The sequence below is a fragment of the Canis lupus genome, chromosome 12 (assembly GCF_011100685.1).
Source record: "Canis lupus familiaris isolate Mischka breed German Shepherd chromosome 12, alternate assembly UU_Cfam_GSD_1.0, whole genome shotgun sequence".
In the NCBI taxonomy this organism is placed as follows: Eukaryota; Metazoa; Chordata; class Mammalia; order Carnivora; family Canidae; genus Canis; species Canis lupus.
In genome coordinates, this window is record NC_049233.1 from 49189340 (window position 1) to 49210010 (window position 20671).

A 20671-nucleotide genomic window follows, 5' to 3' on the forward strand; every position below is an offset into this window, starting at 1 on the left:
CTTATCTCAGCAATGGCACAAAACATGTTTACTAACAAACTCAAATATCTTTAGTTTCTCTGTAAAAGGAGGCCAAAAGCATATAAACCTATGTTTAGTAATTAAGGTTTTATCTTATTTAGAAATGATCTAGAGATTTAGTGTTTTTTACTTAACTCATCATTTAACTTAGTAAAACTTTAGTTTTAGGTTACCAAGGACTTTGAAAATGACTTTAAAGTTTACCTATAAACCTTTTAATCTTATTTACATGTTTGTTCTTAACAGTTATGTTTAGATTACCCACGAAAACTATAAAAGACAAAGTCATTCGTCCAAGCTATATATATTTAAAAAATCATATCAATTTATTTGACTTAAATAAATTTGACTTAAATGTTGAAAATTCTAAAGATATGTCTATTTTAATTAAACCAACAAACTTAAATTATCTTTAGTACCCAATGTTTTTTCAGATCATGTGAACTTGAAAACCTTGGGTTAGTTTCTGAGTTTTAGAATGCCCAATTCTTATACACACTCACCTTTAACTGAAATAGTGCTCCTTTACAAGCTAATTTTAGCACTATCCAGAGGTGGAGAAAATATCTCATATTTACAGCGTACATGAACACATATCCAAATACACAAACAAGGTGCAAACAAAATCTTACAGAACAAATCCAATTGTGAGATGGTATTATAATTTACGGATTCATTAAGTGGTCATTCTTATCCAAGGTCTAATGAATATTACGGCCAAGCAATGTTGCAAAAAAAGTCTTTTTTGTTTCATAAGTTCTTAACTACACATTGCCCAATTTTGGAGAATATAGCCCAAAGGGCTACATTCAGGAATCAAGTTGTCATTTCCCATTTTCCAATTAAAATGCGGCTGATTTTATCCAAAGATGACAACAAAAGCTGCAACAACAAACCAAATTAAGCCCAGAATACCTCTATAAGCACTGGTTACTCCCTAGAATCAGGGCTTCACCAACCAAACCAAATGGCTTCCTAGTTAACCTTTTCCTAATCCAGCAAGAAAAGGAGGCTAAGAAAGTGAAGACAAATGGGAGAAAGAAATAGGCTCACTAAGACACATCTGTCCAAAGCAAAAACCATTTCCTTGCCACACCAGCTAAATTAAGCACTGAGGGCTGGCAGCATCCAGTCAGGGTAGGGCTTCAGGTACAATCCCTAAGACAAAGAGCCTAGGCAGCTGCTTGAACTTGTAACCAGATTTTTAGCATCTGGCAGCCCACGAACCACTGGCAAAAAGCTACTGGATGGATGGCTCACCAAATTCATAACTAAACCAAAGTTTATGTCTGATACACAGCAAAGCCAATTGAGTAAGCAGCAAGGAAAGAGATTTACTTAAGGAGGCAGCCAAAAAGCAGCTTATCTCAGGGTTGTAGGTCTGAGCCCCACTTTGGGTATAGATTCCTTGAAAAATAAAATCTTAAAAAAAAAAAAAGGCAGCCAAAATAAGGAGATGGAACAATAAGCCTCAAATCTGCCTTGCAGGGGAGAGGAGTCAGGGATGTTTAATGGAAAACACTGCGTAAAAAAAAAAAAAAAAAAAAAAAGGAAAACACTGCGTATAGATTCCTTAAAAATAAAATCTTAAAAAAAAAAAAAAAAAAAAAAGGCAGCCAAAATAAGGAGATGTAACAATAAGCCTCAAATCTGTCTTGCAGAGGAGAGGAGTCAGGGATGTTTAAACACTGCAGCCTCGTTTATTAGTCCCGTTAGCCTTGTGGTCACTGGTTTCAATTCTGCTAATTACACCCCAGCCTCATGACCTCCCACTAGTAATATGGGTCCTATTCTTACCAGTTTCACTCTCTTTTTCATCCTTGTTGACAGCCGACTTGTGCACATGCTGCATTAGTCTGAGGAGATCCTGCCACCGTTTCTGCCTGTAACAGGTCTGAATATGTCCCAAGAACGTAAAGTTTTGCTTCTTAGAAAATGTCTGGGCAAAGAGTTCTTCAAATGCCTCCCGTAAGGGCAGCCAAATAAGCTTATGGTCCACTGGTTTGTAACTGAAACAAAAGATAAATGTAATTCCAAAACTTCTGAGACTAAGAGAATTTAGAAATCATGTCTTAGAATATAGATATTTTAATCAAATTTAATCAAAATCGGAAATAATACCAAATACTTTTAAAATCTATGTTAAAGTTTTATTTTTTTATAAAGATTTATTTATTTGAGAGAGAGAGACCAAGGTGGGGTGTGGAGGAGGAATCCTCAGGCAGGCTCTCAGCTGATCAAGGCCAACATGGGGCTCGATTCCAGGACCCTGAAATCATGACCTGAGCCAAAAACCAAGAGTTAGCTGCTTAACCAATTGAGCCAGCCAGGTGCCCCATGTTAAAGGTTTAATTAAATTATAATCTATTTTCTCCACACTGTTTGAAGGGTCTGTACTGAAGGTAAAAACTAGTATTTGATAAACAGTATTATGAAAAAAATTGGAAATTCCTAGTTGGGCAGTAAGAGGCATGTCACTTATTTTACTAACATGTTTAAATAAACATCATTAATGATGTATTTTTTAAAAATTAACCAAAAAGTTTTCAGGATATTTTTAGAAGAAAATACAACTCTGAAATTGATTAACTTAAGCAAAGTGAACACAGCTCAGAGCATCTCAATTGATGGGGGAATATACTGCTCTTAAAGAGACAGAAGCTGGGAGAGGGGGGGCAGCAACAAAATCTTAGATATTGCAAAGGTTTGTGGCCCTCCAAAGCTCAACATTTTATTACTTAGTATTTAGATTCTCTCTTATTCTTTAGCAATTCTCTGGTTGAGGAGCTAGAAAATTAATTCATATAAATTTTATTTATTTATTTTAAGCATTAGGCTCCAGACCCAGCATGGAGCCTAACTGCAGGGCTTGAACTCACAACCCAGAGATCATGACATGAGTTGAGATCAAGAGTTGGGACACTTAACTGAGCCACTCAGGTGCCCCTCTGTAAATTTTAATTTAATATTCAGGGTTAAGGATGATAATGAAGAGTTGAGAAACACTCCTGTAGCTAAAAGTTGCTCAAGCACCACTAATTGTTCCTGAAAAATATAAGTATACAATTTTCTGTATCCTAAGATACTAATACTATAATTCAAGGACCATGACATAAAGTTTATTTCCAAGAAAAATAACTTGAGAACTGAAATACCAAGTATGCTTCAGAAGAGTCAAGCACAATTAGAGAACACATAGACCCTATTTACTCATTGGACTGTGAGGGAGGAACGATGAGATAAGTAAAACCAAGACCCTGACACTGAGTATCTATCAAAGAGTCTGATTCCAGAGAAAAACTACAAGAACTTCAAACTCATTTATATTTAACAGCAAGCATGAACACATTGATAAAGACATTTACTCGATTTACTCAACAAAAATTTACTGAGTACCTGCTAGGTGTTAGGCACTGAGTAAACAAGACTCACAAGGTCCTGCCCCACTGTACCTTACAATCTAATGAAAGAGAAAATAAAAAATATACCTATTATAAAATACAAGTAGTGCTGTGAATATAAATAAAGGAGAGTGGGAGAAGAAGGCACTGATAATTCAGATATGATAGTCAGAAAGGCTTTCTTAAAGATTGGAATTTGAAGGGGATTCGAATCAAGCATGGGGGCGGGGTGGGGGGGAGGGCGGCAAAGGATGCCACAGAGACAACAGCACCTAGGTGCCACACGGAAAAGTGTGTGGCTGGAGCTCAATGGCAGAGCCAGACAAAGGAAATTATGTCAGAGAAGTGCCAATGCTGGATTATAAAGGGCCTTAGAGATTTAAAAAAAAAAAAAGCCTTTGGAATATACTCTAAATTGCCTGAGAAGTCAATGCAAGGATTTGAGACAGAGAATGATGTGCTTGCTGTCCAACTTCTGATTACACCTTTGAAAGATGATTAACTACTAAATGGAAGAGAGACCACAGGGAAATTAGGAGTACAAGGAAAGATGAGAGAGCTACACACTGGAGCAAGCAAATGATGATGAACAGCAGAAGAAGTAAGGAATTAAAAAAAAAAATTTATTTAAATAAAATTGCTAGTCTTTAGGATGATAGTACAAATGGAACCCAAAGCAAACTGAGGTAGCAGAGTAATGATTAAAAGTACATACACTCAGTACAGACTGACTAGGTTCAAACATGAACCAGCCATTACCTTGAACAAGGTACTTAATCACATGTGCCTCAGGTCTCTTGAGTATAAAATGGGGTAATAGTCTGCCTCATGGTTGCTAAAACATTAGCACAAAGGACTCCAGGGTGCCTGGGTGACACAATTAAGTGTGCAACTCTTGGTTTTGGCTCAGGTCATGATCTCAGGGTCCCGAGATCAAACCCTGCATCAAGCTCCATGCTTGGCAGGGAGTCAGCTTGAGGTTTTGCTTTCTGCCTCTGCTCCCAACCCCTCTCCCCCACCTTGCTCTCTCTCTAAAATAAATAAATCTTTTAAAAATAAAAAATAAAGGACTCTAAATAGTGCCTGGGGCAGCCCCGGTGGCGCAGCAGTTTAGCGCTGCCTGCAGCCTGAGGTGTGATCCTGGAGACCCAGGATCGAGTCCCACGTCGGGCTTCCTGCATGGAGCCTGCTTCTCCCTCTGCCTGTGTCTCTGCCTCTCTGTGTGTGTGTGTGTGTGTCTCTATGAATAAATAAACAAAATCTTAAAAAATAAAATAAAATAAACTATGAAATTAAAAAAAATAGTGCCTTGGGCAGCCCTGATGGCGCAGCAGTTAAGCGCCGCCTGCAGCCAGGGGTGTGATCCTGGGGACCCGGGATCAAGTCCCACATCAGGCTTCCTGCATGGAGCCTGCTTCTCCCTCTGCCTGTGTCTCTGCCTCTCTCTTCTCTCTCTCTCTCTCTCTCTCTCTCTCTCTCTGAATAAATAAATCTTTAAAAAAAAAAAATAGTGCCTGGAACATGAGTATATATAAGAATCAGCTGTTATAATTATTACCATTATTAACTGGCCCAAGTTTATTGAATTCATGAAAGTATAGTAGCTTAATAACTACAAATTAGACTCAAAGAAACATTTGTTCATTTAAAGTGGAGCCAATGACTGAAAGAGTTAAGTCAATATAAGTCAATTTTACAAGTGATGTAAAAACTGAATATGTGTGTGTGTGTGTGTGTGTGTGTGTGTGTGGGTAGACAGATACATACATACATACATACACTTCAGGGATACCTGGGTGGCTCAGCGGTTGAGTGTCTGCCTTCAGCTCAGGGCATGATCCTAGGGTCCGGGATCGAGTCCTAACATCAGGCTCCTTGTGGGGAGCCTGCATCTCCCTCTGCCTATGTCTCTGCCTCTCTCTCTCTCTCTCTCATGAATAAATAAAATCTTAAAAATATACACTTCAGAAAAGAAAAAAAAAACCGAATTGCAACACAAATATTCAGTGAGAACCAACCTGACACTTGAGAGAAAATAACACTGAGAATGCATGTAAGAATTCATTTGAAAATGGCTAAAACAAAAGAAAATGACTTTCTAAAACTGTAATATGTGAAAGAACACAAAACAGTACATGCTGAGAAATGATAAACACTCTTCTTCAAGGGGCACATGAGTGCTCAGTCGGTTAAGCATCTGCTTTGGCTCGGGTCATGATCCTGGGTCCTGGAATCAAGCCCCATGTGGGGCTCTCTGCTCAGCGGAGAGCCTGCTTCTCCCTCTCCCTCTGCCTGCCACTCCCCTTGCTTGTACTTTTTCTCTCTTTGTCAAATAAATAAAAAAAATTTTTAAAGGGGGTGGGAGTAAGAAACAGTTTTCTTCATTTTAGAGTCAGGATTCCAAGTTTATAAGCATATGCACTTCTGCCCTGCTCTCTTCTGTGCAGATGTTTCTACGAGTGGCAAGAAAGAGGACAGGATGCAAGTTGGTCGCCCTTCCATTTCTACGGGATCTTTACTTTTCCTCCGATTTTTTCTTTCCTTTATTGACAACTTCTCCAAAGGTACCTCTCCTTCTCTATACAGCTGTTTCTCCCTCAGAGGTTGCCTTTTCCGAGATAATCTCCTTCTCAATAGTCAGTACTGTGAACCTGTGCTCTGGGTTTTGCCATTTAGTCCTAGACTTTCTCCTTCGGGAATGATTTTATCTGGTTCATGTAAGTCCTCTGTCTCCTTTACTCTTCTTTATGGAGTCTCATCACCCTCAACTCTGTTTGAACTTGGATTCTCTACTCACAGGTAATCTAAAGGTCTATGTTCTGCCTACCAGAATAACAGGAGCACCTGGCTGGCTCAGTCAGTGGAGCATGTGACTCCTAATCTCGGGGTTATATGTCCGAGCCCCCATGTTGGGTGCAGAGATTACTTCAAAATAAAATCTTAAAAATTAAAAAAAAAAAAAAAAAAAGAGCTAAAATTAAATGGAGGGGATCCGGGCTGGCTCAATCAGTAAAGCATGCAACTCTTGATCTCAGGGTCATGAGCTCAGGCCCCACGTTTGGTGTGGAGTCTACTTAAAGGGGGGAAAAAAAACCCACAAACCTAAAATTAAATGAAGGAAAAAGGTATACCAAGCTAATACTAATAAAAAAAACAAGGGGGTACATATACCAACAAAGATCAGTAGGCAATCTGCATAACATAAAACTCTGATGGTCTCTGAAGCTTAACTTTTACCAAGTGTTTTTAATCCTCAATAATAATCTTCTTAAAACCAATCTAGGGATCCCTGGGTGGCGCAGCGGTTTAGCACCTGCCTTTGGCCCAGGGCGCGATCCTGGAGACCCAGGATTGAATCCCACGTCGGGCTCCCGGTGCATGGAGCCTGCTTCTCCCTCTGCCTATGTCTCTGCCTCTCTCTCTCTCTCTCTCTCTCTCTCTCTGTGACTATCATAAATAAATTTTAAAAAAAAATTAAAAAAAAAAAATCTAAAGGATCCAGATTCACAAACCAAACTAATTAGGTTTATAAATTTCTTTCATTTTTTTTTTAAAAGATCTTATTTATTTATTCATGATACACAGAGAGAAGGCAGAGACATAGGCAGAGGGAGAACAAGGCTCCTCGCAGGGAGCCCGGTGTGGGACTTGATCTCGGAACTCTGGGATCACGCCCTGAGCTGAAAGTAGACACTCAACCGCTAAGCCACCCACGCATCCCTCTTTCGTTATTTTTTCACAATAGTATTTGACATATGCAAACTATGTTTAACATAAGTTATAAAACCTAATAAAACAGATGAAAGTAACACATCCCCAAAATAGTTATTACCCTTTCTAGATCCCATCTCCCTGCCAACTCTTGAATATTGTTTTCCACTCCCTTGTCTTTTAAAAGTAATTTTGTCTCTCTTATATACAAAAATTCATAAGCAAGGGAATCATCCATGCATCTACAATGTTATATACTAAAAGATCTGATTTATACTACTTTCCAGTAATACAAAAGAATAGGAAACAATGCATATTTCCAACCATATAAAAATTGAAGCATATGTAAGTTTTCTGATAGCTGATGCTAACCTACTGACAAGGAAAAATGAATATATATTCTTTTTAGCAAGTTGGCACTAAAACAAAATTCCAGTTACCTTATTCTGATTCTAACCTTTTAATATTATCAATTGCATCAGGACACAAATAAGCATCTTTGTACTCACTATGTTTAAAACGACTTAAAATGGTTGACATAACACTATAAATTCATACAAGAGACAGACCCAGTCCATGTTCATTTAGTACAAGCCTAGCCATTTATGTTAGGAATACATAACAAGAGAATATTCCTGCAGACACATATAGATACAGAATAGAGAGAAATACATGGTAGTATAGATATACCTAGTTAAGTAACAAATTCTATGTTAGTGAAAACACATGGCCAAGTACCTCGATGAGGGAAAGGGGAGATTAAGTGTCAATTAATTGATAGAAGTAAAATAAAAACAAGGTAGAAAGATCACCGGGGAAATAAAAGTAGAATTAGAGTAAGAAAGATAAGCCTCAGCTAATGGATCTTAAGATAATATATATTTAAAACATATATATAACATATATATTTAAAATAAATATTTAAAGCATTAAGCACATAATTACTAACATGTGAAGAACAGAATATAAGTTATAGGTAAGAAAAGAAAAAGTACCAAAGGAAGCAGGATTCCAAAGTGGCACTCTACTCACAGCGAGGAAGGATATAAGACAAAGAGTATAAACAAAAACTGCTGTAATGTGGTCCTCAAAAAAAAAAAAAAAAGATAAATGAAAAGCTTTCTGGCAGACACCATAAAGAGCAAAAAGGACAATAAATTCTACTTCGTGCCTTTAACGATTTTTTTAAGTAACTGTTCTGAGTTAATAAGACAGATCCTAAAAAAAAAAAAAAAAGACAGATCCTAATATTGCTCAACATAAAGTATGCCAACAGCATCCATCAGCTTTACAGCTTTCAGCACAAACTAAAATTGTAACTGTAACATATTCAAAAATACCAACATGGAAGAAGGGCATTTTAATGACCTTTGTGGGGTCCTAGGAGCAGCATTTAACCAAATAGAGAGTTAGTTAATGTTTCAAAGATAGCTGAACTGCAAGAGAGAGTCTAGCTCCAAGGCATTGTGACTCCAGAATGTAGGCTGATAAATGACTGGACACACAAATATTAGTTGGTTATATACTTTTTTTTTTCTCTCTCTCTCCATTCCAGTATGATCTTTGAAAGCAAGAACCTCAAGTGTTCTTTAAAATAAAAAGAAACATCTACACATCCAAGAGCTCTGCAATACAGTCCAATAAATAACCTGCTTGGGTAGGGGTAGGGGTGCACATCTTTGAACCTTTTTCTAAGGCTACTTTTGAACTTTAAATGGAAAAATTATTTGTTCCCTCAAGCAGAACATAAAGTTAACAAGAAAATAATTTAAAAAAAAAAAAAAAGAAAAGAAAATAATTTTAAATCATACTCACCCCCCAAGCAAGTCTGCAGTGTCACTTTGTTGATTCATATTGACAACCCTCAAACGGTGGCCTTTTAAAAAGAAAGGGCGAAAGGGTCACTCTGAAAATGTCAAGACTAATTATATCCAGTGTGATCTTTAAGGATGTGTGGACATGAGCATAAGGCAAATCTTTAAGTGTGTATTTCTTCTGATCCTCTTATTTTACTTTCAGGAATTTCCCAACCATTCAATAATTTTCACCTAACCCAGAAAGATATGTGTAAGAAGATTCATTGTGTATTATTGCTGTGGCATCAGATAACTGAAAACAACGAAAAAATCCTTCAGTAAGTCAATGTCGTCTATAAGTTAGAATTAAATAAACAGCCAGTATAGAATATTATTAATTAGCCACTGGAACAGAAATGAGGCAGTTCTATTTTTAAAGATGCCCAATTTATTTAGGAACTAAATGCAATACAAAGAGCATGATCCCATTTCTTTCAACATAAAACCAGACTTAAATGTTTATATATTTGCAGGCCATAGATTAGAACGAAAAAAAGTTGATACCAAGCCATTAACAGCAGTTATTTCCAGGAGGAAAAAATTACATTATTTCCGAGGAAAAAATCTTCAGTGGTTATTTCCAAAGTGGAGTGGTGGCACTTTTTAAACTCCCAATATTTTGTGGACTTTTTATTTAAGGGGACATAACAGGGCAGCCCAGGTGGCTCAGCGGTTTGGCACCGCCTTCAGCCCAGGGTATGATCCTGGAGACCAGGGATCAAGTCCCATGTCGGGCTCCCTGCATGGAGCCTGTTTCTCCCTCTGCCTGTGTCTCTCTGCCTCTGTGTGTGTGTGTGTGTGTGTGTGTCATGAACAAATAAATAAAAATAAAATATTAAAAAAGGGGGGGTTAGATAACAAAAAAAGGCAATGTCAAATGTTTATTGTCTGGGGGCAGAGTGCTTCCCCTCAAGTTACCTGTAATGTGAGCCAAGTACTGGACAGTAGAGGTCTTGCCAGTCCCTGTCTCTCCCACCAGCAACACAGGCTCCCCTTTACTAACACACACTGCAAGCTGTTCAATAAGAACAGAGGACGGCCTTGTAGGAGCAAAAGTGAACTTCTCCCTGGGAACAGAAAAACAAATAAGCAGTCAGAGAAGCAGGCTACAAGTTTCTCTTAAGTGTTATTTTGAGGAACCAGATTTTCCAGACTCCACAAAAATGAGAAAACAACCCACAGCATCTGTTTTCATACTATAAAACAGGAATCCTTAAAGTCTATGAGTTGCAGAATTCATCAATTCTACATTACACCCAATACTTTACTAGATTCCCAAGATTCAAAACATCAATAAGGTAGGACGTTATCTGTCCTAGCTATGTCATCCTAAGCCAATTACTTAGGCTCTCTTAGCCTTCATTTCCTCACCTGTAAAATTTGGATCAGAGTTACTATTTATGTTGGGTTGAATAGTCTTTCCCCAAAATTCATGTCCATCCAGAACCTGTGAATGTGACCTTACTTGGAAAACGGGTCTTTGCAGATATAACAAATAAAATCCTATCATACTGGGTTTAAGGGTAAGCCTTAAAATCCAATGACTGCTATCCTTATGAAGACAGAGAGAGACTTAGAAACAAAAACACACACAAAAACAAAAACACAAGAAAGATGATATGACAATGGAGAGAGAGAGAGAGAGATGGAAGAGCGTAGCTACAGAAACAAGGAACACCAAAGATTGCTGGTAGCCATCAGAAGCCGGAAGGAGGCAAAAGCCTTCGGTGGAAGTGTGGCCCTGCCAACATTATTATGATTTCAGATTTCTAGTCTCCAGAGCTGTGAGAAAATAAATGTCTGTTGTTTTAGGCTACCAAGTAATTTGTTATGGCAGCTGTAAGACATTAATAAGTTAATTCATAAAGTTATTATAACTGCGGGGATCACTGGGTGGTGCAGCGGTTTAGCGCCTGCCCTTGGCCCAGGGCGCGATCCTGGAGACCCGGGATCGAATCCCACGTCGGGCTCCCGGTGCATGGAGCCTGCTTCTCCCTCTGCCTGTGTCTCTGCCTCTCTCTCTCTCTCTGTGTGATTATCATAAATAAATAAAAAATTTTTTAAAAAGTTATTATAACTGCTACATAAGAAGACATATGCAAAGCACTTAGCACAATATTAGGTGTATACAAAGTATTTAATAAATGGTAACCAGATCTCAGATTCTAATACAATTCCAGCCTTCAAGGAATTAACAGACTAACGTTAGGACTTCGTCTAACTTCCAAGTGAGGCTTACTTTGTAAATACATGATAGTGAATAAAACAAAAAATACATTTTTCCTAGTTCCAAGTCCCTAATGACCCTCATCACCTCCTTTACCTATTAATGTCTAATTTTATAGAATATACTTTAGGAAAGCACTGCTTCTTACCATCCAGCACAGTAGAGAAGTCATCATTCACACAACACATTTTGCTCAGACACAAGGGGCTGGACTAGTCAGTCAGTCCTTCTATCATGTTCCTAAAGCCCCACAGTCTCAGATTAGTTGAGAGACTATTTACCTCTGTATGTGGACAGCCTCACTTTGTTTCCGTAGAAGCCGTACTCGACCCACTTGCACATCTAGCTCATTGATCACAATTTCGGGTTTATAAAGCTGACAGAAGAATTCGGCCTATGGAAGGAGACAGAGTAAAATTCTGTATAGTCTTTAAAAAAAATTCTGTATATTCTTCAAACATTTCCTCGTCCATGTGGCTTACTATGCCCATCTAATTAGCCCTTTACTACTAAGGATTTTCTACTTCCAAGATAGGCGAGTTAGCTTTAATTATGTCTTTTTTAGAACTGACTGAATTTGGGCAGCCCGGGTAGTTCAGCGGTTAAGCGCCGCCTTCAGCACAGAGCATGATCCTGGAGATCCAGATCAAGTCCACGTCAGGCTCCCTGCATGGAGCCTGCTTCTCCCTCTGCCTGTGACTCTGTCTCTCATGAATAAATAAATAAAATAAAATTGACTGAATTTCTGTTCATGTTTTTTAAAACATTGATTATGAAATGCTTTCCTATAATGGTACTTTTTATTCATTCAAATAAGCCCATATCTGCCTATATCTAAAGTGAACATACAGACATATTCCAATAGCAAATGAACAGAAAGTTCTACTCCTAACTAAAATTTATGAAAAAAAAGTGATTGTTCTTCATCTATGCTTTTCTAAAATATTACTAAATATTCTAAAATATTAGATTCTAAAATATTGTAGGAAACAATGACCTGAATGAACCATGGTACATCTGACTACAGCCAGAACACAAAGGGAAGCTGTGACAGATGCTTCCAGGGTATCTCTACCCATAAGCGATTCCTCTCTTGTCCTTGTCACCAATCCTAAGAACCCATTTTGTTTAGATTTGGGGCAGGAATGAAAGGAGCAGTGAAGTGTTCAGGGAAAGTGAATCTCTCTTCAACCAAAAGGGATAAATACTGATCAGTCTAAGCCAATTGTGGTAGTTTCATTTCTTTTTTGCCTACTATAATTATTAATTATTTAAGGCCCATTTAGTAGGTGTTCTGTCACCTGCAGCTAAAACCATCTTAACAGTTTCAGAATCGTAAGGAGCCCCTTGAACATAAGGTTTTTTTGAGTCATCTATTTGGAAATGGCAGATATCTGCCACAAGATGGGCCTCAGACATTTCTCTAGCTACCATTACCACTCTGAAGGGCTCTCTCCTCCAAAAATACATATTTTGAAATAAAACAAGAATGGCAAAATATTAAAAATGTCAGCAATGAACCTACGTACTAGTCTTTGTACTATTCTTGGTATCCATTGGTACTACTATTCTCAATTTTTCTGATGTCTGACATTAATGAAAAGTTGGAAAAAATCTAATTGTGCCTAAAATCACAAAGGTGTTACTAAAACAGCTCCAGTCCTGAGTCCACAATCTATGAAATAACACGTCCATTAAAACACTGGAGAAAATAATGCATACATGGTGATATAAGGTACAAGGTGACTCACTTTAAGAATGTAGAGCACATGGAGAACTACTTATGTAAGAGACAGTGAGAGCTTTATATCCATGAAAGGCAACAATGAAACTATCAACTTTGACAGAGGAAGTAGTTATTACAAAGGAACTATTAGATAAGGACCAGAGACTAGCAAGTAAATATCCCAGCTTCCTTCCAACAGAAAAGTAAAAATAGCACTGCATACCTTTTTCTTGGAAATGTTCAATTTGCTTCCAATTATTTCTGCCATTTTCAGTTTGCTTGTATGCTTAGAAAGCATTGCTGTGAAACAGTCCAGAGCCTATTAAAATAACGAAGGTCAATGCAAATTGATTTTTTTAAAATACTACATTAATCACAGAGCACCACTACCCTGGCCACAAAAAGGAAGAACATAAAACCCAGGAGAAACATATCTGCTAGACTAAAGAGAGTAGAAATAAGGTACCAGCCCTAGACTCAAGGGCCTTACCATAATACAGACAGGATAAACAAATGTGAAGGCTTTACTATCAAAATACTGATTAGAAAAAAAAAAAAAAAAAAAACCCACACAGAAAAGGCTTCATTTTACAGGGTACCTGGCTGGCTCAGTTGGTTAAGCATCTGATTCTTGGTTTTGGCGCAGGTCATGATCTCAGGTTCCTGGGATCAAGTACCATTGTTGTGCTCTGTGCTCAGCAGGTAATCTGTTGAGGATTTTCTTCCTCTCCCTCTACCCCTTCCCCTGCTCATACCTCCCCTCCTGCCTTCTAATTTTTTTAAAAAGCTTCATTTTACAAATTGAAATTCAGGCAAAAATAGAATTAGAGTTAATCATTATATGATTCATGAGGGAACTGACTCTTAAGCCACGAAAGTAACACCAAAAGATTACTTGCTAGCTGTAAAGGAAAATTCTTGATGCACACCCCAATGGCAGTACTCCATCTCAGCCAACTACTGACAGGCCAACCAGATATGTGTCTTCTGCTTTTTTTTTTTTTTTTTTTTTGTAAGTAAAAAATGTGGGGCTTAAACTCACAACCCTGAGATCAAGAACTGAGCTAAGGTCAAGAGTCAGATGTTTAACCAACTGAGCCACTTGGGTGGCTCCAGATGTAGGTCTTCTGATGAAATGAAATATAAAGTATATATTACCACTAAAAATGAATTCTACCCAAAAAGTTTGAATTGGAATACATTAAGCATTTTGATAAACTTCTACTTACAGGAAAGACAAGAGAGAAAATAACAACAGAAAGGTACTATGAGTACAGTAAACAAAGAATACATTTGGTTCTGTCACCACCAAGTGTAAAACATCAATAAACTTCATAAGCATTTAAAAAGAGAGGGAATTTATACAGTCCTTGTTCCTAATACCTGGCACAGAGTTTTAAAAACCCTTGGAATTACCAAAAATAAGAAGTGTCTTTTGTTATTCACTAAGGCCCCTTTGGACCATACTTAAGTTTATTAAGCTAAGCAAGGTGTGGGACACCTGAGTGGCTCCGGGGTTGAGCGTATGCCTTTGGCTCAGGATGTGATCCCTGTCTGGGGATCGAGCTCCCAGCCAGGAGCCTGCTTCTCCTTCTGCCTGTCTCTGCCTCTGTCTCTCTCATGAATAAATGAATAAAATCTTTAAAAAAAAAAGTTTAAAAAAATTTTTATTATTTTTTATTTTTTTAAATTTTTATTTATGATAGGCACACAGTGAGAGAGAGAGGCAGAGACATAGGCAGAGGGAGAAGCAGGCTCCATGCACCGGGAGCCCGACGTGGGATTCGATCCTGGGTCCCCAGGATGTGATCCTGGGCCAAAGGCAGGCGCCAAACCGCTGCGCCACTCAGGGATCCCTAAAAAAAATTTTAAAAGCTAAGCAAGATGACTCTTAATGGCCTTTAGGTAGTTTAAGGAGGGACTGGCCAGGTCAGAAAGACCAAGCACTGACTTGGAGGGTTGAAATTTTTAGCTCCACCACTAAGGGAGGGAGGAGGAGCTAGAAATTATGCTCGATCATATGGCCAATGACTTAAGACCTAATAAAATACTGGACATCCAAAGCTTGGAGAGCCAGCTGTTGGTGGACATATGGATATGCCAGGAAGCTAGTACACCCTAACTAACTATGCTCAGGACCCTTGAGACTTTGCCCTTTGTCTCTTCCATTTGACTGTCTTTAAGTTATATCTTTTATAATAAAACCATAACCCGTACTTTAAGTATAGTGCTTTCCACGGAGTTCTGTGGGTTGACTATTGAACCATGAGATGATCATGGGAACCTCTGAATTTATAGTTGGTAGGTCACAAATACAGGTGGCCCCCAAGACTTGCAGCTGGATTCTAAAGTGGGGGTAATCTTATGGAGGCCTTGAGCATTTGATTCTTGATCTTGGGGTCCTGAGTTCAAGCCCCAGGTTGGGTGTAGGGATTACTTAAAAATAAAATCTTCGGAAGGAAGGGAGGGAAAAAGGGAAGAAGGAAGGAAGAATAGAGAGAGATCAAGAAGGAGATACACCAAGGTATTAAAAGTGTTAGGGAATGTCTGGATGACAGCTATTTTTTTTTTTAGATTTATTTATTATTTATGATAGACATAGAGGCAAAGACACAGGAGGAGGGAGAAGCAGGCTCCATGCCAGGAGCCCAATGCGGGACCCGATCCCGATCCCGGGTTGACAGCTATTTTTATTTTACCACTTTGCTTTCTTATATTTCCCCATTTTCAACAATGTATATATATTGTTTCTACATTAACAAAATACCTGTATACAAAAGTTCAGAACAATATTTGTCATAGCCAAAAGGTGAAAACAACCCAAATATCCACCAATGAATAAACGGATAAACAAAATACAAACAAAATCTGTTATTATCAATACAATGAAATGTTATTCAGCCATAAAAAATAATTCAGGCTACAACATGGATTAACTGAGAGAATATGCAGAGTCAAAGAAGTTAGATACAAAGGTCACATATTCTATGATCCCACTTATATGAAATATCCCAAATCAGCAAATCTATAGACAGAGATAATGCCACAGTTTTATTTTAAAAGGCAAAACAAGGTCATCTCTAGAAGGATGATAAATTTAGGGGAATGAAAAAGTGAGTTCACGGGAAAGAAGAACAAGATTCAAGAACTGGCACACAGCATTTCAGGGTTCAGCTCACCATAAGTGTGAACTCCAAATGTGGTTTCTTTCTACTGATACTAACTTTGCCAAACACAACAAGAATGCAATGCAAACCAAATTGGGTCACTACTCTCCTCAATCCCAAATGACAGAAACCAGAGTTAGTTACTTACTTACTTAATTTATTGAGAGAGAGAAAACACCTGATGTGGGGCTCAATCTCACAACCTTTGAAATCATGATCTGAGCCGAAATCAAGAGTCAGATACTTAACCAACTGAGCCACTCAGGCACCCTTAGAAACCAGAACACTTTGGGATACCTGGGTGAGTCAGTGGTTGAGCATCTGCTTTTGGCTTGAGTCATAATCCCGGGGTCCTGGGATAAAGCCCTGCATCAGGCTCCCCACAGGGAGTCAGCTTCTCCTTCTGCCGATGTCTCTGCCTCCCTCTCTGTGTCTCTCAAGAATAAATAAATGAAATCTTTTTAAAAAATAAACAAACAAGAACACTTTATAATCAAAATTAGTGTTTTGGGGATCCCTGGGTGGCTCAGCGGTTTGGCGCCTGCCTTTGGCCCAGGGCGCAATCCTGGAGTCCCAGGATCGAGTCCCATGTCAGGCTCCCAGCATGGAGCCTGCTTCTCCCTCCTCCTGTGTCTCTGCCTCTCTCTCTCTCTCTCTCTTAAATCTTTAAAAAAAAACTAGTGTTTTAAGAGCCCACAGATCTTCAGACAGTATCACTTTTATTCTTAAGCAAGCAGGAATAAATATCTCCCTGTTCTTATTGAATATGACAGAGTTGTAATTCAAGGGGGGGGGTTTCCCTCCCGCACAACACATTTTTTGCCCAAGCCCAGCATACAAGGCTATACTTTGTAACCCCTACGTAAATTTCTCCGGACTAAAGTAAAAGGCCCTACCAAGAAGTGGAAAGATCAGACAAATACAACTCTTATCAAATAGATTATGAAATTTTATGTAGGAATAAATACTGAGCATTTTTTTCAGTAGGCTCCATACCCAAAATGGAGCTCAAACTCATGACCTCAAGATCAAGAATCATATGCTCCACAGACTGAGCCAGCCAGTCACCCCTAATACTACACACACATTTGAGAAACACTTTATATTTTACAACATTACTGTCACCTAGGAGACTTTCTTTTCATTTTATCTGTAATATTTCAGTGTCTGCTTTACTGTATCTAAACTATCCTTATTTATAATTTATAGTAACCTGTTTTAAAACTAAAAACAATATTATGCCCATATTAATATGTCCAGTTAGTTTTAAGGCAACATTAGTTGAGTTTTAACTAGCTAGGGATAATAAACACAAAAGAAAAATTCTGATAGCAGCCAAGAGACAGAAAATGACAATGGAAATCAACAGCCTCACAGGATAGAAAGAAAACAAACATGAAGACTCTATCTTACCTCTTGAAAAATATTTAAGGATGCTGATGAAGACAGACTGTCAAAACAATGGACAATCCTATTACACCAATTCAGTAGATCCCTTTAAAAAATAAAAACAAGGAAATAAAAGACCATAGGTCAAAGACATCAAAACCATCAGAGTTCAATTCAATCCACCTAAGTCTGGGGAACACATGACAATGAAGTCTCTCTGTTTCTCTGGCATTGTAAAGATAAATAGTGCAGTGGACAGAATAAGTGAGGGGCCCCACCTATTAGAAAGTCATCTGTCACATATATTATCCCAATCCATGCCAGATAAGGTTGGGGAGAGTGGGGCAGCAACTAACTCTCAGAGCAAAAATCAGGGGAGTTGCCCCATTCCTAAGGCTCACTTAAAGGGAAAGCCAATCATCGAGAATAGAAAGCAAAGGTACAGAACTCACTATATATAGCAAAATCAAGGGTCTTATTTAAGACCCCAATTGTCACGAAAGAAAAAACCAGTCAAAGAATTATGTCACTAAGGAGTTTCAACCTTAGCTTTTAAAGTTATTTTTTTTCCTTTTCTTTTTTTTTTTAAGCAGCCTCCACATCCAACGTGGGGCTTAAATTCATGACTCTGAAATTAAGAGGACCATGTTCTACCAACTAAGCCAGTCAGGTGCCCTCAAAGTTATTTTTTAAAGCTAAAATAACATTCCCTTATAAGCCTTCCTAATCATTATCTATAAGATCTGAAACAGGATCCAACATCATGAAGCAGCCCACAAGTCTAATTTCAAAACCTGACCTCTCATAACCATTTAGTGATAGCTGCTAAGAACTTTTAAGGGAAGTAATTTTTAAAATATTAACTCAAGGAGCACCTGGATGGCTCAATAGGGGGAGCACACAACTCTTGACCTTGGGGTCATGAGTTCGAGCCCTGTGATAGGTATGGAGCCTACTTAAAAAATAAATAAATAAAATATCAACTCAAAAGTGCTTAATCTAGTACCTTAGAGACAATTCTCTTCCCTCAAGGCTTAGTCTTTTGTTTTCTCTTCTGGCTTCTGCAAATTCTTCAGGTACCTGTTCACATGTAACAGAACTATCACTGCGAGAGTGATGTTTCTCTCCAGTAAGTTGGATGTAAATGTCAAGCAGGTGATCAGTTACTGCCAAGAGGCTGGGATATCTATTCTGAAGAACCTGACAGAGGGAGGAAAAAAAGCAAAGAAAATTTAGCAGCAGACACAGTAATTTTTAAAAAGCACATATAAGGGTAGCCTGGGTGGCTCAGTCAGTTAAGCAGCTGACTCTTGGTTTCAGCTCAGGTCATGACCTCAGGGTCCTGGGATCAAGCCTTCCATCAGGGTCCACGCTCAGGAGCCAGTCTGCTTGAGGACTCTTTCTCCCTCTCCCTTGGCCTCTCCCTGAGCTCACTCTTGCTCGTTCTTTCTCTCTCACTCTCTAAATATATAACTTTTAAAATAAATAAATAAAGGCACATGTAAACTCCTGCTAGTATTAGTCAAGCAAAAAATGAATTTCTCTTTGAAATTTGTACCAAGTAAGTACTCCCCCAAGAAACCCAGTGGATGCCTAAAACTGCAGATAGTACAAAACCCTAAACATACTATGTTTTTGCCCACAGACATACCTATGATAAAGTTTAATGTACAAATTAGACATAGTAAGAGATTAACAATAACTAATAATAAAATAGAACAATTATAATATGCTGTAATAAAAATTATATGAATGTGGTCTCTCTCTCAAAATATCATGTATTATGGGATCCCTGGGTGGCGCAGCGGTTTAGCGCCTGCCTTTGGCCCAGGGCGCGATCCTGGAGACCCGGGATCGAGTCCCAAGTCGGGCTCCTGGTGCATGGAGCCTGCATGGAGCCTGCTTCTCCTTCTGCCTATGTCTCTGCCTCTCTCTCTCTCTGTGTGACTATCATAAATAAATAAAAAATAAAAAAAATACATATATATCATGTATTATGCTAACATGAGATGATAAAATACCTAGAAAATGATATGAAGGGAATGACACAGGCCCTGTGATGTAGTGTCAGGCTACTACTGACCCTCTGACAATACATCAGGGGAACCATCTGTTTCTGGACTGAGGTTGACTGTGGGTAGCTGAAAGTGCAAAAAGCAAAACCAAGGATAATGGGGAGCTACCATGTAAGAACTTCTGCCTGTACCAATAACCCTTGCCCCTCAAAAACCACAACTTTTTTCCTGGCCAGAACGCAGTTATCTAGCAATCTCATCATTTACACAACTTAGGATACAGAAGCCAGATGGGAAAAGAGTCTTCAAGCAACAAACACATCCAAGTCCTAGGAATTTACTCACTGAAGAATCCTGCAAGTACTACTTTAATTTTAACATAATTCTAGGGGCACCTGTGGCTCAGTTGGTTAAGCGTCCAACTCTTGGTTTTGGCTCATGTCATGAGCTCAGGTTGTGAGATCCAGTCCCAAGTCAGGAGCTGTACTCAGCAGGGAGTCTGCTTGAGATTCTCTCTCGGGCAGCCCGGGTGGCTCAGTGGTTTAGCGCCACCTTCAGCCCAGGGCCTGATACTGGAGACCCCGGATCAAGTACCACGACACGGGATCCCTGGGTGGCGCAGCAGTTTAGCGCCTGCCTTTGGCCCGGGGCGTGATCCTGGAGACCCGGGATCAAATCCCACGTTGGGCTTCCAGTGCATGGAGCCTGCTTCTCCCTCTGCCTATGTCTCTGCTTCTCTCTCTCTCTGTGTGACTATCATAAATTAAAAAAAAAAAAAAAGATAAAAAAAAAAGTACCACGTCAGGCTCCCTGCATGGAGCCTGCTTCTCCCTCTGCCTGTGTATCTGCCTCTCTCTCCTCTCTCTCTCTCGTTCTCTCTCTGTGTCTGTCATGAATAAATAAATATAATCTAAAAAAGAAAGAAAGAAAGAAAGAAAGAAAGAAAGAAAGAAAGAAAGAAAGAAAGAAAGAAAGAAAGAAAGGGAGGGAGGGAGGAAAAAGAAGAAAAGAAAGAAAAAAGAAAAGAAAAAGAAAAGAAAAGAAAAGAAAAGAAAAGAAAAGAAAAGAAAAGAAAAGAAAAGAAAAGAAAAGAAAAGAAAAGAAAGAAATGAACTCTTTGGGGGAAAAAAAAGAGATTCTCTCTCTCCCTCTACCCCT

At 38.6% G+C, this 20671-nt stretch overlaps 1 protein-coding gene and 1 long non-coding RNA gene across 7 annotated transcripts in view; one reads left to right on the forward strand and one right to left on the reverse strand.

The window, feature by feature from the left end:
- MDN1 (midasin AAA ATPase 1) overlaps nt 1-20671 on the reverse strand; it is a 166430-nt gene that overhangs the window by 117424 nt on the left and 28335 nt on the right. For all 3 annotated transcript variants that reach the window (XM_038554729.1, XM_038554731.1, XM_038554730.1), the window contains exons 10-16: nt 18505-18698; nt 17523-17604; nt 13166-13261; nt 11498-11610; nt 9908-10056; nt 8949-9009; nt 1819-2030 (exon numbers count right to left, since the gene is read on the reverse strand). In XM_038554729.1, the coding sequence (XP_038410657.1) occupies nt 1819-2030; nt 8949-9009; nt 9908-10056; nt 11498-11610; nt 13166-13261; nt 17523-17604; nt 18505-18698 (907 nt within the window). The remainder of the gene's footprint in view (nt 1-1818; nt 2031-8948; nt 9010-9907; nt 10057-11497; nt 11611-13165; nt 13262-17522; nt 17605-18504; nt 18699-20671) is intronic.
- The window catches only part of LOC102156150, a 68431-nt gene that overhangs the window by 34408 nt on the left and 13352 nt on the right, over nt 1-20671 (forward strand). Inside the window, exons 3-6 of one of the 4 annotated variants that reach the window (XR_005368016.1) lie at nt 1852-1913; nt 5870-5986; nt 9153-9267; nt 11782-11841. This is a non-coding gene — a long non-coding RNA (uncharacterized LOC102156150). Of the gene's footprint in view, nt 1-1851; nt 1914-5869; nt 5987-9152; nt 9268-11781; nt 11842-20671 lie in introns of those variants that run through there. The other 3 variants (XR_005368015.1, XR_005368017.1, XR_005368018.1) reach the window with 3 other exon arrangements.